The 22,202-nt window shown below is 39.9% G+C and overlaps 1 protein-coding gene across 1 annotated transcript in view; it reads right to left on the bottom strand.

Moving 5' to 3' along the window:
- LOC118585792 (cytochrome b-c1 complex subunit 2, mitochondrial) overlaps nt 1-21,719 on the bottom strand; it is a 31,718-nt gene extending 9,999 nt beyond the window's left edge. The window contains exons 1-8 of the mRNA XM_036190723.1: nt 21,591-21,719; nt 18,718-18,801; nt 18,466-18,615; nt 16,218-16,282; nt 14,334-14,390; nt 12,639-12,763; nt 7,051-7,148; nt 1,192-1,249 (exon numbers count right to left, since the gene is read on the bottom strand). Coding sequence (XP_036046616.1) covers nt 1,192-1,249; nt 7,051-7,148; nt 12,639-12,763; nt 14,334-14,390; nt 16,218-16,282; nt 18,466-18,615; nt 18,718-18,801; nt 21,591-21,623 — 670 coding nt within the window. The 5' untranslated portion in view covers nt 21,624-21,719. The remainder of the gene's footprint in view (nt 1-1,191; nt 1,250-7,050; nt 7,149-12,638; nt 12,764-14,333; nt 14,391-16,217; nt 16,283-18,465; nt 18,616-18,717; nt 18,802-21,590) is intronic.
- Between the last annotated feature and the right edge of the window lie 483 nt (nt 21,720-22,202).

Here is a 22,202-nt window from a genome sequence, read left to right as displayed (position 1 = left end):
TCTTGGGACTCATTCTGTAGACCAGGCTGGGCTCAGAGACCCACTTGCCTCTGCCTCTTTTTTTTTTTTTTTTTTTTTTTTGGTTTTTTCAAGACAGGGTTTCTCTGTGTAGCTTTGCGCCTTTCCTGGAAGCTTTGTAGACCAGGCTGGCCTCAAACTCACAGAGATCCGTCTGCCTCTGCCTCCCGAGTGCTGGGATTAAAGGCTTGTGCCACCACCGTCCAGCGTTGCCTCTGCCTCTTGAGTGCTAGGATTAAAAGTGTGTGGCACCACTGCCCAGCTCACTTTTATTCTTTTGTGGTGCCAGCGGCTAAATCTAAGGCCTCCCTCAAGTAGGCTAAATACCACATATTCTACGACTGAGCTACATCCCAACACCCTATTATAAAAGTGGTATTATTCTCTTTAATGTTTCTAACTTGTCTTCCATAATTTGTATATTTCTAAGTGGTTAGAAATGGCTATAAAATATTCTACTCTACAGAGGCATCATTTATTGAACCAATACCTTCCTAATTGACATTAATATGTTTCTAATAGCTGTTAGAATATTGCATTTTACATCAAAGGACAATCAAGAGTGAAAAGACAACCCATGAAATAGGTTGCAAGCCACATACTTGATAAGGGGCTATATTGTATTAAAAATAAAGAACCTTTAATAGATGTATTCAAAGGGTGTCAATTTATACTCCACCAGTAACTGTTTTTCTTTTGGAGATAGGGTCTCACTATGTAGCTCTGGTTGGTCTGGAACTCACTATGTAGACAAGGCTGGCCTCAAACTCAGAGAGATCTATCTACCTGCTTCTGGAGTGCTGGGATTAAATGCATGAGCCACCTGTTCAGCACACCAATAATTTTTGACAACGTGTACTTCTCCAAATCCTAGGTAATACCAGGAAGTGCCAATCTTTTAATTTTTGCTAATATCAGATTAAACTTTTCTTAGTTATTAGTGATGCTTTTTGCTTATAAAAATTTATCTTTGTCACAAATTTTGCAAACATTGTCAAGACTATAAAGGAAGTAGTAAAATATTGGAATTTGTTTCCCAAACAACTAGTAATTAAAATCCTATCTATACCATCTTCTTACAGTTTTTAAAATGTTCAACCTCATGCATATGTCATAGAGTTTAAGGGGTTACTCTTGGGAAGCAAACTGACACACAGGCAATCTCAGACTTACCAAGTCCAACCAAAGCCATTCTTGCACTTGTGAAGTGGTTCTGAACAAAGTAATGTAACTGAGGAAGTAAAGAAGAGCTATTAGATCACATTAATATAAACACAAAAGCTAAAAATGTACATCATGGGAGGAAAAAATTCCCAGGTTTGAATGTTGACATAATGGAGTATGGAGGATTAGGTATTGCTCATTGTGCTGTGTGACTTTATCACTAAAAACTATAGCTTTAGAAGAACAAGAACTTCATTGTGCTCATGGTTCTACAACTCTCATGGAAATTCTAATAAAACCACGGAATTTAAACAGAATGAATAGTATGAGAATTGTATCTCAATGTGCCATACAAGTGTCAAAACCAAAGTTTGAATCCCAGAACCCACGGAGATGCCAGGTGGCATGGTGGCCTGCCTGTAATTTCAGCCATGGAAGGCAGAGACAGGCAATCCCAGAGCTCTATGTCTGATTGAGAGCTCCTGCCTCAATATGTAAGGTGGAAGAGTGATCGAGGATTATTCCTGACTTCAGCTTTGAACCCCCACATGTATACCTCCACATACATGCAAAACATGTGCGCGTACGCGCACACACACACACATCACACCACAGATACAAAATGAAAGAAATATTAAAAAAATGAGTGAAATATACACTGGCTTGAAATCAAGAATGAGTCTAAATTTATGCCCTTAGTATTATAATGTAGTTTTAAACACAACATCTAATTTACTGTAAAGACACACAGAATCATACATTATAATCACCCTGTGATAAAACTACTATTACTATACTTCTACCCATTGTTTCTTTTTTCTTTTCTTTCTTTTTTGTGGTAGATCTGTCCTACCCATTTTGAAACCAATTTGTCTAAAACTTTACTTTACCAGGGTTTCTGTGATGGTTAATCCAGCTTATCAAATTGATCAAAAAGATCCACCCTAAATGTGGGCTGGGATCCAGGACTGAACAAACAGGAGAAAGCTGGTGGAGCACCAACATTTGTCAATCTGCTTCCTGACTGCAGACGCAATGTGACCAGCTGTCTCACACCTCACTGTCATGCCTTCCTGCCATGACAGACAATATCCTTAAACTTTGAGCCAATATAAACTTTCTTCTTCCTCTAAGGTGCTTTTTATCAAGAATGTGATTATGTAAAGTTACCAATACAGTTTCCAGTACAGATGACAGAACTGTCTAGAGAATGTAATATAAAAATAACATTATCACTGTCCCTAAACTCCTACTGTTTCTGATATCACACTATAGATGGATGAAGTCAATTCTAGGTGGAATCTTAAAAACCAGTCAACTGAATCCAGATGCAGTGGTGTACACCTCTGTGATCCTGGTATGTCTGAAGTTGTGAGTCTGAGGTCAGTGTAGGTTATTATATGGAGGAAAAAACCCAACTACTCATTCATCTGACAGCCACACAAGGTTCCCAGAAGTTAGTGAGATTTGGGAATCTTGGTTTATATGACTATCTTAGCCTAAGCAGACAAAAAGCAGGACTAGCATCTATCTTATTAGGAGTAATACTACCTCTAAGGGGCAAAAATTTGTTTTGGGGTCAGGAAAGAACCCCTCATTTTATAGAAAAAGTGTACATGTAATCAAGTTTATAAGCAGAGACACACTGTTCTGCACCATAGAGGCACAGTATCTCCTGCAGGGGTTCAGAAAGTGCCTGAAGTGTTACTGATGAGAAACACTGGCTCAGCATGCACCAGTTTATCAAGAAGCTGTGGCCTAAGAATGGTAAACATCTGTGGAGTCACCTTAGATGGCTAAACTATTATCTTTCTATGGATGTTTTTCTACTGAACTGCTAAAGTATATTACACTAATTTCCTTAGCCTCTCCTTAGTTGAGGAATACATTAAAAAAAAAAAAACCTCACAAACCAAAACATTAATGACCTTTGAGTTTATCATAGTTAACATTCTAGTATTTGTCTATGAATAGTTTATTGTTTTAAATGGGACTTTTTGGTCTATCAAAATTTATAAACTGCCTTTATTTAAAATATGCTATGGAATGTTTACATATTTGTTAAAAAATAAATTGCATTAATTATTAGGGTGTATATGAGTACAGGCATACCTGTGCCATAGCAAATATGAAGAGGCCAAAAATAACTTTGGGGAGTTGGTTCTCTTCTTCCATGGTGAAAGGTGGGATCAAGCTAAGGTCACTGGATTTGTGTGGCAAGAGCTTTTACCTGTTAGCTACCTCACTGGCCCTCAGTTAACATTTCTCAACATATAAACAATGTGCCATTGTACAACAGGGAGCTTACATAACTAATCTGCCGGGTGGTGGTGGCACACGCCTGTAATCCCAGCACTCGGGAGGCAGAGGCAGGTGGATCTCTGTGAGTTCGAGGCCAGCCTGGTCTACAAAGTGAGTTTCCAGACAGCCTCCAAAGCTACAGAGAAACCCTGTCTTGAAAAACCAAAAAACCAAAAACCAAAACATAACTAATCTCTTAATGCTGGATAATAATTTGTTTCTAATTCTTACAATTATACAGTAATGCTGACTAGACATTCTTCTGAGTGCTGGGGTTAAAGGTGTGTGCCACTACCGCTTGGGTAGATTTTGCTGTGGAAAATCCTTTCTGTACACTGTGACTGGTTTAATAAACAATCTGGCTGGGCGGTGGTGGCGCACGCACGCCTCTAACCCCAGCACTCGGGGAGGAAGAGGCAGGCGGATCTCTGTGAGTTTGAAGCCAGCCTGGTCTACAGAGTTCCAGGAAAGGTGCAAAGCTACACAGAGAAACCCTCGGGGGGGGGGGGGGGGAAATCTGACTGGCCAATAGCTGAACAGAATAAAGTTAGGCAGGAAAGCCAAACTGAGAATAATGGGATGAAGAAGGGCCGAGAGAGGGGAGCCACGAGCCAGACAAAATGAGTCAGACATACAAAATGGGACAGAGGTAAAACCTATGAGTCTAGGGGCAGTACATGGATTAATAGAAATGGGTTAAATTAATAAGAGCCAGTTAGTAATAAGCCTGAGCTAATGGATGAGCATTTTGTAATTAACATAAGATTCTGTGTGTTTATTTGGGACTGGGTGGTTGGGAGAGAAAAACTCTGCCTCTGATTATATATGATGCCCAATGTGGGGACATGTACATTCACATAAAGCCTGACAAAGTTAAAAAAAAAAAAAAAAAAAAAAAAAAAAAAGGATTCTAGACACACAAACAAGGCCAAGAGCAGCTTCATAATTCATGTCTCTCGTGCGGGCAATGGTATGAGATGGGCCTGGCCGCAGCACAAGGGCTTCAGCTATAGCATGGCAGGTTCCCACATGCTCCAACATGGGCCACAGTACAGAGAGGCTCCTCAGCCTCTGCCTGCAGGCTTGAGAGCTCTGCCAACACGAGGCATGGCGGGTTTAGAGTTTTCATTCATACAGGCAAAAAGGGCTAGAGACACAGAAAGGGCAGATTCAGACAAAAAGGCCTCTAAACAGGTCACAACATGTTAAAAAAATGTAGGTAGGCTTGGGAGAGAGAAGAGAAAGGGTAAAAACAGTCACAGATTTAAAAAATGATTTAAAAATAAAGTCCTTAAAAAGGACCTGGAGTAATAAAATTATGATAAGCCACATAAAGATAGGAAATATGGATTCTATATTTTATTGTGTTCTCTTTAGACTTTTTGACTGCTAATGGGCTAATGATAACTACTGAAAGATATTTGATTGTGGAAGCTATTAAATTAAACCAACCTGTACATTTTAAAATTATCTTGACTTCAAATTTTTAGTCAAAAGATATGTTACTTTGGGGGAGAGGTTATGCTTTTGTTTCCACAGGAAATGAGAGGCTGTGGATTCATTCTGGGTTAAAAATAGCCAGGAGCCAGGCGTGGTGGTGCACGCCTTTTATCCCAGCACTCAGGACACAGAGCCAGGCGGATCTCTGTGAGTTTGAGGCCAACCTGGTCTACAGAACAAGATCCAGGACAGGCACCAAAACTACACAGAGAAACCCTGTCTCGAAAACAAAAAACAAAACAAAATAAAAAACTCAACCAAACAAAAGAATCAGGTTTGATCGAGAAAGACCCCTTGAAAAATCTCCAAATGGGAACTGATGGCCCAGGTGATCCAGTATTCAGAACACGTCCAGGCTGCTGACTGAGATGATCCAGCCTCACAGAATACTACAGCCAAGATTTAACAATTACCCTAAATTTTCTCAGGGTCCCAAAAAGATTACCAGTGCCCCCAATCAGCAAGAAGTAGTCTAGACAACTATGCCCACATTCCCAAAAAATGGATTATAGATTTGTCTTTGTTTAGGAGATTGGTTACAAATTGTTATCGGTCACAGTAGAAAAAAAAAGGCTAAACAAAAGAGTTAAATTCAGAGATCTCTTTCTAGAAGAAAGGGGGATATGATATAGAAATGACAGGATAAAAGGGTATATTACTGAACCTACTTTAATCCAAAAAAACCTATTAATCTTACATATTTTATATTAGTATGGATTTTGGTTTATTCATACAAATTTAAAGTTAATTTTGTTATATTGTATGTATATTTCTACTCATAGGGTATTATGTTTATGCAGCTCATTTAAAAATGTAATATATAATTAAGAAATACAGAATAGTCATGTATAATAGCAAACTTATAGTCATGTTAGTTAGTTTTTCAAGGTCAAACATAGATATCGTTTAGATAGATAGGCAATCTTCAAACACTTCAGGGACCTGCAGAATATGGTATTTAAAATGTTTCAAGAACTTAGACTTTTCTTAACAGTGAGACACATCTGCTCCTGGCAGCACCAATTACTTCAAAGAAGATGATGGGCATCAAAGAAACTCCATATGGAGTTTGTTTCTTTATGGCAAAAGCTAACCATGTGGGCAAAGAAACTGCCCTTGCCTTAATTCCTGACAGTTATTGCCAAACTGGACCAGCAGGACACAAGAAAGGTGACTGCCAAACTTTGCCAAGACAAAGTAGGCTAGGCCTTCAAAATTCCCTGCTTCACAGGAAAGACTGTCAGATATGCTAGGCCTTTAGGCCAGAGTTGGATGACCCAACGTCCCAGAGGAACTTTGGGTGATTATCCAGGCAGCCTTGATGTTCTTGTTATTAAATAACATTTCATCCTTCTGGGGTCTTTGATGGAGTTGAAAACTAAATAATTATAATTATAGTTTTCCTTAGTTATAATAGAAAGTAAATTAGATATAAAACTTTAGACTCACCAAGATAGATAATTAAGTATTTTCTCTAATTGCAAATGCAAATGGACTGAATATTGTAATTATAATTCTTAATAACTACTTTGTTGTTAAAGTTAAAACCTTCCTTTTTAATTAGAAAAAAAAGGGGGAAATACTGTGGAAAATCCTTTTGTACACTGTGAAGATTTGTTGCTGTGATTGGTTTAATAAACAAACTGACTAGCCAATAGTTGAACAGAATAAAGTTAGGCAGGAGAGCCAAACTGAGAATGATGGGATGAGGACGGGTGAAGGCAGAGGAGTTGTGAGCCAGGGAGAGAATGAGTCAGACATACAAAATGGGATAGAGGAAAAGGCTATGAGTCTCAGGGCAATACATGGATCAATAGAAACGGGTTAAGTTATAAGAGCTAGTTAGTCAAGCCTGAGCTATCAGCTGAGCAATCTGTAATTAATACAAGCTTCTGTGTGTTTATTTGGGACCAGGCGGAAGGGACAGAAAAACTCTGCCTCTGTTTATGGGATTTCTTAAAATCAGAAGGTAAAACAAAAACTAAAACTTCCTGAAATAGAATGTTTACTATAACATGGTCTGCTGGCTAGGCGTTGACAATCTTAAAATGCAGTTCCATCACTTACTTGCTCCGATGTTATTTTCCCCATCCTATAGTTAGGACAATACAAGGGATTAGCCAAGGTATTCCTGTAGGCAGCATCGTGCAAGTTCTCAATGACACCTGAAAGACAGGTAAGCAACAGGTACTCAAATGTATGGATGACTGCGGTATTTAAGAGCCAGCAATAAGCCTATATAGAGTTCAGATTCAAATTTGCAGAGACCTGAAATTTACTACCACACAATGTCTAGTAATAGTTAAAGTGGTGCCTGTGGAATGCACAGAAAAAAGGAGACTATAAGCAGTTGTCTCTGAATCTGAATCTGACTTTACTTCCAGGTTCCCTGGCTGGGAAATGAGAAAGTTGCTAGGACACAGGGAACTATGAAAGTGGCAAGCTTAGGTTAATCACTAGTTTGAGGAGTCAAGTTACCATTGACCTGGACTTACTCTTTACCGGTGCCCTGGCACTGCTGTCCCTGCCTCCTGGCTTCTGTGCCTTCTCTGGAACTATATTTCCTACATCTGTTTATTATTTGGACATACCTCAAGATACCCGGCACTGTGTTAGTTACTAGAAACATAGAGATGATTCAGACATAATGGCCACTCTCAAAATGTTGATGGGGAAAATTATGAAATAAAATGGTTATAAATACAATGTTAGCAGGGAAGTGTGCAGCCGAGCACATGAAACAACAGTAGGAAATGGAAAACAGTGAAAGAAAGACAATCTGGGAAGTCTTCTAGAATGATTGAGCAATTCCCAGGTGAATAATTGTGAATAGAATAAGATACAGAGGAAGAGACAAAGAAAACTCTAATAACAAGCCATGTGGCAGAGGGTAGATAAGAAATATGTGTTAAAGTATAAGAGTTAGCTAGTAACAAGCCTGAGCTATGGGCTATGCACTTACAATTAATATTAAGTTTTTGTGTGGTATTTAGGAGTGCTGCTGGGACAGGAAAACTCTGCCTACAAATGGTGACCAAACATTTGGCAACTATACCCACATAAAACCTAAGAGAGCTTGGGAAAGGGTCTCATGTCTCTCATGCTGGCTGTGGTACAGGGGTGCATTTTCTGGCTGCTGCCTGTAGGCTTGAGTTGCTAGTGAGCCATGAGCTAAGCTGAGTGGTGGGTTCTCATAGTCAAATGTAAAACAAAAAATCATCTTTGCTGACTTGTGTACAATGCATAGTCTATACATGTATTAACATAGCAGGCCAGGTTCATCATAAATCACAGACAAATATATGCCTTAGAACTTTGTTTCTAAAATAAGAAACACTGGCTATTGGAGCTGGAGAGCTGGATCAGAGGTTAAAAGCACTAGCTACTCTTCCAGAGGTTCAGGTTTAATTCCCAGCACCTACATGGTAGCTCATTCTCTCACACTAGTCATGAGCTAAGCTGAGTGGCGGGTTCCTGTAGTCTCTCATGCTGGCTGCAGTACAAAAAAGCATCTCCTGGAAACTGCCTGTGAGAGGGGGCCATTGTGTAAATCATTATGTGCTACTGCCATGTGCTAAACTGAGCAATGCTGGTAGCTGATATAATAGTTTAAGATTTGCTTCATGTGCAGTGGTAGTATACACCTTTAATTCCAGCACTCAGGAGGCAGAGGCAGGCGGATCTCTGTGAGTTCAAGGCCAGCCTGGGCTACAGCATGAGTTCCAGGAAAGGTGCAAAGCTACACAGAGAAAGCCTGTCTTGAAAAACTTCAAAAAAAAAAAAAAATTGCCTCATGTGATCAAAAAACAATACAGATGCTTGATCCAGACAGAAAAAAACCTCTAAGCAGATTACAGTGTGTTTAAAAATATACACAGGCTTGGGAGAGAGAAGATAAAGAGTATATATAGTCATAGATTAAACAATATGGTTTGAAAATAATAAAGTCCTTAAAAAGGGAGTAAAGTAATGTAAAAGAAATAATACACATAAAGATGGAAAATACGCAGGATTTGGATCCCATATGTTATTGGGTTGTCTTTAAATTTTTTGGCTGCTAAGAGACACTGGATTATAAAAGATACTAGATTAAATCAACCTATATATTTAAAAAATGTCTTGACTTCAAAAATGGAAGTCAAAGGTATGTTACTTTGGGAAGAGGTTATGCTTTTATTTCCAGAGGAAATGAGAGGCTATGAATTCGTTCAAGGTTAAAGATGATCAGGTTTGATCAAGGAAGACCTCTTGAAATCCTGGCTATAGACAAAGAAATAAACCTAAAAAAAACTATAAAACATGTAATGTATACTTTACCTGCTCAAATATAAAACAAAAACATCATCTTTGCCTGACTTGTGTACAATGCACAGTCTATACTTGTATTAAAATAGATATGTATGTTACCTTTAAAAGTTTATGTATTTTCAGAACAAGGGACCAGACACTAATAAAAACAGATGGCCCAAGTAATCCAGCATCTAGAACGGCTTCAAGGCTGCTAATTGAGATGATCTAGCCTCACAGAATACTATAGCCAAGACTCAACTACTATCCTAAATTTTCTTAGGGTCCAAAGATTACCAGCGCCCTCAAACAACAGGAAGTAGTCTAGAGAATGACACCCGCATTTCCAAAAAATGAGTTACAGATATTTATTATCACTTAAGGGGGGGGTTGTTACAAGTTGTTATTGATAATGGTTAAAAAAAATTAAACAAAGGAGACTAGATTACTGGGATCTCATTCTGAAAGGAAAAGGGGAGGAGTATATAGATATCATAGAATAAAAGAGTAGATTATTTAATCTACTTTTAAATGAAAACAAAAAACAAAAACAAAAACAACCCCCCAAAAACCCAACTACTAATCTTAAATATTTCACATTGGTATTGATTTTTGGTATACTGATACAAGTTTAAAATTAATTTTTTTATACTGTATATTTCTATTCTTGTTTGAGGTATTGTGTTTATGCAACTCATAATAGTCAAACTTGCAGCACCAATTTACTTCAGAGAAGATAATGGACACTGAAGAAACTCTATATGGAATTTGGCCTTCCTTATGGCAAAAGCATTTGGGCAAAAAACTGCCCTTGCCTCAACTGCTAACAGTATGCTGTCTAGACTGTACAAGCAGGACACAAAGAAAAGAGACTGCCTAACTTTGCCAAGACAGGGTAGGACGGTCCTTCAAAATTTCCTGCTTCAGAGAAAAATCTGTCAGATATTCTAGGCCTGTAGGTCAAAGATAGATGCCCCAATGTCACAGAGGAACTTAGGGTGACTGTCCAGGCAGCCAGATGTCCCTGTTGTTAGGTAACATTTCATCTTTCTGGGGTCTTTGATGGAGTTGAAGACTAGATAGTCATAGTTAAAGTTTTCCTTAGTTATGATAAAAGATAAATTAGATATAAAACTCTAGAGTCACAAAGATAAAATAGATAATAGAATTCCCCCCCCCCCCCCCCCCGAGACAGGTTTCTCTGTGTAGTTTTGGTGCCTGTCCTGAATCTTGCTCTGTAGACCAGGCTGGTCTCGAACTCACAGAGATTCCACTTGGCTACTTCCTGAGAGCTGGGATTAAAGGTGTGCGCCACCACGTCTGGCAAAAATAGAATACGTTTTCTAATTTTGCCAAATACAAATGGACTAGATATTGTAACTGTAATTCTTACTTGATAACTGTTTTTGTTGTATATAATTCTACTATGTTAAAGTTAAAACTTTCCTTTTTAATTAGATAAAAAGGGAGAAATGTGGAATATTCCTTTACATTGTGTGAATATATGTCACTATGATTGGTTTAATAAACAAGCTGACTGGCCAAAAGCTGAACAGAATAAGGTTAGATGGGAGAGTCAAACAGAATGCTGAGAAGGAAAAGGGCGGTCAGAGGAGTTGCAGCCAGATGCAGAGTGAGTTGGACACAAAAAATGGCATAGAGGTAAAAGCCACATGGCAGAATGTAGATTAATAGATATTGGTTAATCTAAGTTGTAAGAACTAGTTAGTAATAAGCCTGAGCTATCAGCCAAGCATTAGTAATTAATATAAGCCTTTGTGTGGTTACTTGGGATTGACTGGTGGCAGGGGGTAAAATCTGTCTACAGGAGTCACCAATAGAAAGGAAAGAAAGTAAGGGCAGGAAACAATAGTTAGAAAGAAGAAAAGTTCTTCAAAGTCTTCACTGTTAAGGAATGAAAATTGTTTAAGGAGATAGGTATGTTTAACCTGATCTGAACATTAAACATGTAGACAAGTATCAAAATGTACATGGTTCCTGTTAATAAGCACAATTTTTATATACAAATAATCATAACAAAACTAAGAGAAGGGGGTTGGGGTCAGATGAACACTTTAAAGGCTAGGCAAGAGTTTGGGCTCTAACTTACAAGCTGTTTTTAAAGGACATTCACTTGGTTTTCATAGCAGAAAGATCACTGGCAAGGAATTCTGATTTGGGACTAAATTAGTAATCCTAGAGGTGGAGATGAGTACAGCACCAAGAGACATAACAGGACATGTTTTGTCAGAATAAGATGAAGGCAGGAACCCTCCTGTTGAAAAGCAGCCACTCTACACATATAAGTTCGTTCTCTCTCTCTCTCTCTCTCTCTCTCTCTCTCTCTCTCTCTGCTTTTAGAGACAGGGCTTCCCTCTGTGTATTCCTGGCTGTCCTTGAACTTGCGCTGTAGACCAGGCTGGCCTCGAACTCACAGAGATCCACCTGCCTTTGCTTCCCAAGTGCTAAGATTAAAGACCTGTGTCACCACAGCCTGGCTGTAAGGCATCTTTTCTACAACTGTCATTTGATCACATCCCTCTGTGACACAAAGCATCACCACAAAGTATCAGCCATATAAACCTCTTACTAAGTTACAGACAGGTTCTTTCTTGAGAGCCTTGCATTTGGTCCCCAGTGCTACACAGAGCCACTGTAACTGGTGCTCACGCTTGTCCACTTGTCCATCCTTGCTCCTACCAGAAGCTGTATGATTCTAAAAGTTAGCAGTGTTTGTTTATGGATTTGTTTGGCTAGCCGTATCTGTCAAGTTCTATAATCAAACATTACAAAAGTTTGATTACATCAATACAAAAGTTATTTCAAGAATTACGAAGTATGTTTTTTCTTAAATTTTTTACTGTGAAAAATTTTTTCATATAATGTATTTTGCTCATGTTCTTCCCACCCAACTTTGTTCCCCCCACTTTAAAAACAAACAAAAACCAAGAAACACATACACTCCCACAAAATAGAAATTAAAATAAATAAGCAAAAGACCAATAAGACAAAACATGTGGGGTGTGTTTTGGAAGGATCCTGCTAAGTGATAACAGCAACAAGTAACAGTAAATTACAACAGTAGAAGCATTAAAATAAACTGCTGTTGGGTTTGTTCTAAGCAAAACAAAACCAGAACACAACACAATGAGGGACAGAGAGTGCATGCAGGATTTTACTATCAATTTGCTCACCACCAAATGTGGAAAACAATACAAATGTTTAGTAATAACAAAACAAACAGGACTCTTAAATAATAGAGCACATTTTGGGAGTTATTTTCATGTCCATATAGGTTTTTCTTCACAAATATCTTCTCAAAACTAGTATCTTGGAAGTAATGGAATGGAATTGACTATTAAACTTACGAGTCTGTGAATTCTGAAAGGCAACAGCTTTGTCAATCTTCAGTTGAGACTGAAGGGCAGCTACTTCCCAACGGCGAAATTCTGGTGCTGTGGTAACATTGAGCAGGAACTCCATCAGAATTTCACTGTAGAAAACAGGTGATGAGGTAAAAGATATATGCTGGTCTTATGACCCATACCTTCAATCTGACATCTGGTAAGTGGAGGCTAGGGGACTTTGTCTTCCAGGATAGCCTAAGCTAGGGAGTAATACTGTCTTGAAAAATCAAGGCCTTGGGTAGGAGCTCAAGGATAGATAGAATGCTGGCTTGGCATGCCCCAAAGCTCTAGGTCAGTGGTTGTCAACCTTCCTAAAGTACAACCCTTTAATGCTGTGGTGACCCCAACCATAATATTATTTTTGTTGCTACTTCTTAACTGTAATTTTGCTACTGTTATGAATCGTAATGTAAATAAATATCTTAGGTGAACCCTGCAAAGGGTTGTTTGATCCCAAAGTGGTCATGATCCACAGGTTGAGAACCACTGCTCTAGGTGATCTTCAGGTCCACAACAAAGTGTGAAATCAATATTTAAGATACTAAACTGTAATCTTATTTGTGGCTAGGAGCCTAATCAACACCAAATTTGTGAATAATATTCCAGAATACAAGTAAGGTCACAGTGACAAAGTCAATTGAGTAGCAGCTTAGTCTTTGTTTTATTTTTTTAAGTTAGTATACAAAGTATTAGGTTTCATCACAGCCTTTTTAAACACTTTTATTGATCTTCCTCTCTCATCTTCTCCTCTGTTCCTCTGCCCCTCTCGACTTGTACTTTTCCATAGTCTGTCGTTTTCTTTCTCCTTTCATGTCACAGATGTTTTACTGTCCTCCTGGCCTTCTCTAATACCTTGTGGTTCCCTTTCCAGTGTCATGAACTACACCTCCACACACATATAAACATTAAAAGCTAGGACCTGCTGAGAGAATTTGGTATTTGTTTAATACAAGCTTGGTGGTTTCTTTCTTTTTTTTTAAATTAAATTTTTTTCATTTCTTTTACATACCCTGATCAGTTTCTCTTCCCTCCTCTCCTCCTGTTCCCTCCCCCTGCCTCCCATCTACCCCCTTCCTCCCACTCCGCAGGCCACCCATGGGCTTGAACAAAGCATGGCACATCAAGTTGAGGCAGGACCAAGCTCCTCCCCCTGTATCAAGGCTGGGCAAGGCAAACCAGCATGGGGAATAGGTTCCCAAAAGCCAGTTCAAGTGCCAGGGACAGGTCCTGATTCCACTGCTAGAAGCCCCACAAACAGACCAACAAGCTTGATATTTCTTAGAAAAGCAGATGTCACTTCTAATTTTATTATAAACTTTTTTCTTCAGATTTAAAAGTTTTATTATGCATATATGCATAAATTTGAGTTCAGGTACCTGTGGAGGCCAAAAGAAGGCACTGGTCCCCTAAAGCTGGAGGTACAAGCAGTTGTGAGTTTCCAGATGTGGGTGTTGGAACCAAATTTAGGTTCTCTGCAAGAGCAGTATGCGTTCTTAACCACTAAACCACCTCTCTGGTCCCTAAACTCTTTTTTCAACTTTTTTTTTTTTTTGATTAATATAATAGTGAATTTCATTATGACACATATATAGCATTGTACTATCTGTCCCTAGTATCCCCATAAAAGCAGACGTTCTAATACATGCAAGTACTTACATATCATCTCGCATGCCTTCTATAGTGTAAGCCATGTTTTCCCTTGTAGCAGTCACACTGAATTGAAAATAAATGACAGTAAATAATCTGAATCAGAAAATAGCTTTTTAAAATATATATATTCTTTGTTAAGGCATCCAATTCTTTGTACTACTAAACAGTGAAAAAATATTTATTCAATTATAATTTTAAAGTATTTTTTAAAAAAGAATGGCAAATAAATCCACCTTAAAAAGTAATCAAGTTTTGACACATAGTATGAAATGGATGAACCTTGAGGACCTTATATTAAGTAAGTTACTAATGAACATACTTTGTATAATTTGTTCATATGAAGAAAAAAATGAGTAAAATGTAGAACTAACATTCCAATAAAAAAAGACATCAAAACCAGAAAAAATATGATGGTGGCCAAGGATGAAGGGAATGGGAAGTCACAATTTAATGGACAAGAGTTTCAGCTGAGGACAGTAATGAAGTTCCAGAGTTAGACAGTGGTAATAATTATCAAATGCCTCTTGGCAGGTGGTAGTGGTGGCGCACGCCTTTAATCCCAACACTCGAGAGGCAGAGGCAGGAGGATCTCTGTGAGTTCGAGGCCAGCCAGGACAGGCATCAAAGCGACACAGAGAAATCCTGTCTCGAAAAACAAACAAAACAAAACAAAACAAAAAGCTCTTAATGCCACAGAACCGTATGTACATTTAAAGTGGCAAGTTTTATGTTCTACATACTTTACAATGAAAAAACAAAAGGACAAATATTCAAGACTTCTTTGTAACTCTTTGATAACAATTCTCTTATTCTCCCTAACTCTAGAAACCATAACCCTAAGTATTTTGTCTTAAACTCTTTAGGTAGATATACAGATTTATTTCACTTCCTAACTGCTTTGTAAAAAAGAACCACTAGTTCTTTTTTCAAAAAAGATTATTTTATTGATATGTGTGCATGTGCCATGTGTGCGCAGGTGCCTATGAAGGCCAGATGCTGGTGTGAGATCCTCTGGAACTGGTGTTATAGGTCCCTTGGAGGAACAATAGGCATTCTTAACCACAGAGGTATTTCTAGCCTCAAACTATTAGTTCTTTATGTTCTGTCATGTTCTATTAGTTCTATCATGGCTAGCATTCTTTACCCATTTCCTTGAACTGGACTTTTAGCTTCCAGTCTTGAAAAAAAACAACACAGGTGTGGCATCCCAGCACCACACTGCTGATTCTACTGTTTTCCTCTTTGGTGAATAGCCTTTTTCTACTTTTGTCTCCTCTCCTTTTAGTTTTTCTTTTTTCCCTGATTTATGACTTTTACTTTTCCCAATCAGAAATCTTCTGCATATTGTGTGTACTATAAGTATCTACTCCAGATCCGACACATATAGCTACTGTACGCCTAGCCATGTTTCACATTTTTTATGACAATTCATCAATTTTCCCCTTCTGTTTAAGCGATCTTCGCTCCCTTTGCTAACAAAGAGGAGTCACCCTATAAGTGAATATTTCTGTGTCCTCCCACCCCCTTTTAGACGGGATCTTACCGTGTAGTCCTAGCTTACTCTAAGCCTGGAGCTTACTGAGATCTAGCTGCCTCTGCCTCCCAACTGCTGTTATTAAACACATATGCCACCATGCCCAGCACCCTCTACGCCAAAGACTTTATTTTTAATTATGTGTATAAATATGTGTCTGATAGGGGGTTATGTGCACATACATGTAGCTGACTGTAGGGGTTAGAAGGTATTGAAACTAGAGTTATAGTAGCTGTGAGCTGCCTGATGTGTGTGTGCTGGGAACCAAACTGGGGTTCTCTGCAGGAACAATGTACCTTTTTAACTCCTGAGCTACCTCTCCAGCCCTGGCTATTTCTTGTTACTATTTAACAAACCTTAATTTACCACCAACTGCTTCAATTCCACGGGTTATCTTGAAAGACGAAGCTCCTTTGGTAGTCTTGAAAAAGAAAGGATGCTTTCCTTAATAGTTGTTCAATTCTAGGTCTGCCACACATCACACTATATCAAAATCTATGCTCTTAATTGTTATTAGCAGATCCAAACTGAATTTTACTAAGTAGGTCCTAATTAACATGTACTTTTTAATAAAAATTGAGATTCAACAAAATGTATTGCATGAATGTACATATATATGTGTATTTTTGTTTTGTTTTTCTGAGACAAAGTTTCCTTTCAGGGGGGCTTGTAACTTTTAAGTAGGACAGGAGGTTTACCTCAAACTCTAGAATGGACTTTCCTGCCTCAGCTTTTCTAAGTACTGCATTTACAAGCCACACACCATCACACCTGGCTTAGATTTTAATACAAAACATAATTGTGTAAAAATTCCATTAGCAAATATAAGCTTACTAGACTTGTATATTGGTGAGACTTTACTGGTGTAGTTTCTGACATTATTAGGAGACACAATCTCACTCAAAACTTCCTGATCCTCTGACTCTTACACAGTTTTCCCAAACTTTCTTCTACAATGTTTCCTTAGCTTTAGGTGCAGGAATGTTTTGTAGAAGTATCCAACAAGAATGACACCAATGGCCATGTCAAAGAGGGGGAAAAGTCCATGAGGTCTCAATCCTACAAAGAACTACAGGCAACTGAAGGCAGCTGGGAATGGAGTAGGTGGTCTTCCCACACATAGAGCATACCAATTGTTGTCTGGTAACAAACGGTCAGCCTTGAAAACATGCATACAAGTAACATGCAGATTATATTTAAGAATATATGTGTAGAAACATATACATAAATGCATATAGTAACAATTAATGAGAAAAGAGGCCATGAATTTGAAGGAGATCAGGGAGGGGACATGGGAGAGTTTGGCAGGACGAAAGGGAAGACAGAAATATTTATAATCTCAAAGGAGGGGGGAGGGGAAGACAAATATGGGAAAGTACTATTTTTTTTTCAATTTTTGAAAAATTGAAAAATTTCTATTAAAAAATTGTTGCTTTCCCCCCTATTGATTTCTTATGCTTTAACACCAGCATCTAATTGGATAATAACAATTTTTATCTGTGGCAAATATCCTTAGTTTTTCATTTTATATGATGGGATTTTACAGGGTTGAACAGCAGCCCTGTTTATGTCCACTCAAAATCTGGATATGTGACTTTATTAGGAAACAGGGTCCTTGTAAATGAATCAAGGTCAAATCATACTGGATTAGCAGGAGCTCTAAACCCATTATGAGAGGTGTCCTCATAAGAGGATATCTGGACACAAGGACAGACAGAAGTCAGCTAAGTGAGAAGAAGAGTAGGTACTGGAGCGATGCAGCTTTACGCTGAGGATTATCTGAAGCTAGAAAGAGGCAAGGAAGGATTCTTTCCTATGGAAGTATGGTCCTGTTAATGCTTTGACTTACTATTAACACCTTGACTTTAATGTCAAGCCTTTAAAACTTGTAAGAGTATAAATTTCTTTGTACCCAGTTTGTGTAAATATGACACAACAACTCAAGGAAACAAATACAGGGGCATTTCTTTCAGGCTTCTGCTGTTTTATCAAAACAAGGTTTGGTGTAGCTCAGGCTAGCCTCAAACTCTTGAACTTCTTGTCTCCATCTCCCAAGTGCTTGGATTATAGGAGTGTTCCTCACTGCTTGGGTTGCTTTTATTTTTTACGTGTGTCCACACATACACGCATAGGCCAGAGGAAATAGTAGCCATGTCCACTGTTGCTTTCTGCCTTAGATCCTTGAGACAAAGTCTCCTCTCACTGACCTGAAGATAGCTTTTTTGACTTGGCTGGTAGACAGCAACCTCACAAGGTCTGCTTATCTCTGCCAGGGGTACAGGCATACATGGCTAGGACTGGTTTCTTTACATGGGTGCTGGGGGTTTGGATTTTTTTCCTTTTTTGATTTTTTTGAGACAGGGTTTCTCTGTGTAGCCCTGGCTGTCCTGGAACTCAGAGATCTACCTACCTCTGCCTACTGAGTACTAAGACTAAAGCCGTGCAGCACTACTGCCCAGGTGGTGCTGATGTTTGAACTCAGGTTCTCATGCTTACACAGCAAGGGCTTTCCTAAATCATCTCCTTGGCCCCTTATTTTTCTTCTTCCCTACAGGCCTAAGACCACATACCATTTTCAAACACTAAAATAATAAAGATACTTACCAAACTAGATGCAAGACGTAGTAAGTGAGAAGTTCCTAAGTTGCTGGAGTCCTCATATCTACTGCCTGCTTTAACGAATAAGCCAATTCTTGATAGAGGAGCATAGTTTTCCAGAGAAGCAATCACCAAACCATTTGGTAATTTGGTAAACTGTAGTTAAGACAGAATAGAGATGTGACCAATGCCTGTCTTTTACTGAAGAGTTTAAGTAAAGTAGATGTGCTCTCCAGTGAGCAGATCAGTGGGACTAACCTCAAGATCCTCAGGCTGCAGAGATACTCCTCCAGGGGCAGCTGAAGTTTTAACCTTTGGGGCAACTTTGAGGGAATAAAATCTCTAAAAACAACAAAGACAGTTTATATGTGCTATCACAAGAACAGTCCTTTACATGTAAAAGCATCCAATCAGCAATGCCACATAACACAGTGATCTCATGTAAATCACCGGCTTCATGGGAAGTTCAGACAAGTAACTCATTAATAAATTTATTAGCTAATCAGTCTACCCAAGCTATTTTTTTTCCTCTGTATTTCTCTTCTTCTCTTCCTTTCCTTTTTTGAAAAAAATTTTGCTATATAGCCCAGGATGACTTCAAATTCACAATTCCTCTGGGACTACAGGTTTATACTATGCCTGGTCTAAGTCATTCTTTAACTTCTACCTATTTGTGATTTATAGAGAATATTGAGTTTTTGATCTTTTAAAAAAAACTAAGTACTTTTTAATTATTTCATTAAAGTTTCAAGTGTTTCCTTCTGGTTGTAATGTTTTCAAAGTTTTTGAACAATTGGATTGTTATGTCAACACTTTTTATTTTTATTTTTGGAGCTGAGGATCGAACCCAGGGCCTTGCGCTTGCTAGGCAAGCACTCTACCACTGAGCTAAATCCCCAACCCCTGTCAACACTTTTAAGAATAGATTTCAGCACTATTGTGCTGTGGGATGTTCTGTATGTCAAATGTGTTGCTCTGATTGGTTAAACTAAATAAAGTACTGATTGGCCAGTAGCCAGGATAAGGTAGGCGGGACAAGGAAGAGGAGAAGGCTGGGAACAGGAAGGCTGAGGGGATAGACTGCCAGCCGCGGCCATGACAAGATGTAAGGTACTGGTAAGCCACGAGCCATGTGGCAAAGTATAGATTAATAGAAATGGGCTAAATATAAGAGTAAGAGCTAGACAATGGTAGGCCTGAGCTAATGGCCAAGCAGTTTAAATAACATAAGTGTCTGTATGATTATTTTGTACGTGGGTTATGGGACCGCAGGGGCCTGGTGGCACCTGGAGAGAAGCTCTCCAACTACACTATTGCTTCTTCAATCTGTCGGTCTCTTTATTTTCCAGCTAAAATAAGTTCCATCTCCCCAATCATTTTAAGGGCCTTTTCTCAAAGCCCCTAACATTATCTACTTCACTTCCATCTTTTTATATGCTACACAAATCATATTCAACCAAGGAAGGCTCTTAGTTTCTTTGACCAAATACCAACACCATCCTAAGATCAACAAGGAACTATTAAATCAACAGCAGATTCTCAGTATAATATGTAATAACTTGGATGATGGATCTAAAATGCATTGACTTTATTCACATATGCATATATATTTACAAGTTATACATAAGAGCATAAAGTTATTCTGACAGTCCAATTGTGTCCAGGGTTTGCAGAGTTACTAATGGACATGCAAGCAAATAAATTTTCATGCTGCCAAGACTCAATAAACACGTTGCTGTCCTTTGGCAAAAGGCCCAATAAAGGCCTACAATGCTCCTAACTCTGTACCACCTAGTACTGGGCTAATCTGGCTGCTGGTCTTCATTTGCTTTTAGTATTACTAATTTCCCTTTAGCCCTGCTTTTTAATTATGAATCAAAAGGAGCTCTTTGTCATTATCAATTTAGTTTGCTGGATAAGGTGTATGTAGCCACTTATGATTTTTGGCTGTAATTTCCCAAGATAGAATTTCACAATATCCAAGTATAGCAGTCCACATTCAGTCCCATTACCAAGCAAGATTTAGGTGTTTCTGGGTAGTGACATTTTAAAATTCTGCCCTTTTCTTGGTTCCTTTCAAGAAAGACTTAACCTCTCAATTGCCATATAATTTCTATTTTGTTTTAGTAACACACATGTCAATTTACCCTCATGGTAGGAAAGACAGTCCTACCCTCAAAGGACTGTTAGCAATTGGTTGGTCTAGGCACAAGGAATACAACTATAGCCTCTATCTATGCAATTCTACAATACATTTATGTAAGTAGCATGGAAACATCATTCCCAAGGCCTGGATTTTTGCATCACTGTCTAGGTCTCTCAACACAGATACTACTGGCATTTTGGTGTTGGTAATTTTATGCTGTATGGGCTGCCGTTGTACAGTTAGATGTTTAGCACCACCTCTGACCTTTAGGTGCCAAAAGCACCCTCTCAAAGGGATGTTTGGAACAAAAAGCTCCACATGTAACCGGCTAGTAGGGGCAAATTAGCCCATGCTGAAATTTTGGTGCTTCCATTTTCATCTCTTGATAGCCGCCGTTTTACAGTGATAACGCGCTGCCTGCCACAGGAGGTACACCCCTCTGTGCAACTGACAACGACATAATTTAGCGTTAGGAAGGAGCCTTGAGGAAAGATCAAGAGCCCCCTCAGGAGGAAAGCCTTTAAATAAGAGGCCGAGGAAATCGCCTGTTACGAATGCCGGGACTCAGGACGGACAGGAACGAAGGTACCGGCACTGAGATAAGCGTCGCACCGCATCAGTGTATTACTTATCACACTCGCAAGCTCTGGGGAAACTGATGCTCCAGGACAAACTCAGGAGCAGAGGCCGCAGCTTGGAAAGCAAGCGGCCTGGCTGTCGTCGGCCTCCGCCCTACCTGCTTCTCCAGTGACCTTCAGGAGTCTCCCGAGAGTCGCTCCGCCGCCACTCTCAAGGCTTTCCCCGCGTTAGCTCTCTGCGGCTGACACGGCCGGCTGAGCTTCCCCTTGGCCTCAGCCCGCTTCTCCGCCGGGTTCACCTGAAGGGCAGACCCAGGCCCGAGGCCAGGGCCGCCCCCGCCGCCCCCCGGCCCCCGAGTGGCCGACAGGCCGCCCCCGCCCTGCCCCACGCGCGCCTTCGTGCTCACCGAGAAGGACCCGGCCCTGCTGAGGAACTTCATGGCTCTAGCGTGTGCCCTTCCTCACGGTCACAGCCGCCCGCAGCGAAGAAAGATGGTGTCGGAGGACCGACTTTCCCGGCGTGCCCTGCGAGCTTGCCCACGCCCCCTTGGCCGGGCGACTCTCTACACGCGCCGTGCTCCACTGCTCCTGGAGGCGGGACCCGTCCAGCTCCTGCGGGTGAGAAGCGCTAGCCGTGGTCCAGGCGAGCTCGCAGCGGGGGGCTTCGGGTACTCTTTCTGTGTTCTTTTCCTGCAAGAGCACGCAGCCTGTAACCCGAACTGCGTCTGCAACCATCACGGTCACGCCAGCTGCGCTGGACTCTCGTCCCGTGAGACCCGGCCTGTCCGTGAACTCCGTGACACCTCCTGTTTCCCCGGAGGTCCACCCTCGTCACCTTTACTGTAGTCCTCACCGACCCGTGAACTGGGTGACCGCCGAGACTGGCGAGACGACTGCCCCCGTGACAGCTCGACACACTTGTAGGTGGACCCAAGGGGATAGTCACCAGCAAGTGCTCAATCTCGTGGAATTTGCGTCCCGGGGCAGAAAAAGAAATCCGATTGTTTTCTCGTGAGAAA

This window comes from Onychomys torridus, chromosome 1 (assembly GCF_903995425.1).
Source record: "Onychomys torridus chromosome 1, mOncTor1.1, whole genome shotgun sequence".
In the NCBI taxonomy this organism is placed as follows: Eukaryota; Metazoa; Chordata; class Mammalia; order Rodentia; family Cricetidae; genus Onychomys; species Onychomys torridus.
The sequence above is the reverse complement of the archived record's forward strand: the minus strand, read 5'-3'. Positions and strand labels throughout refer to the sequence as shown.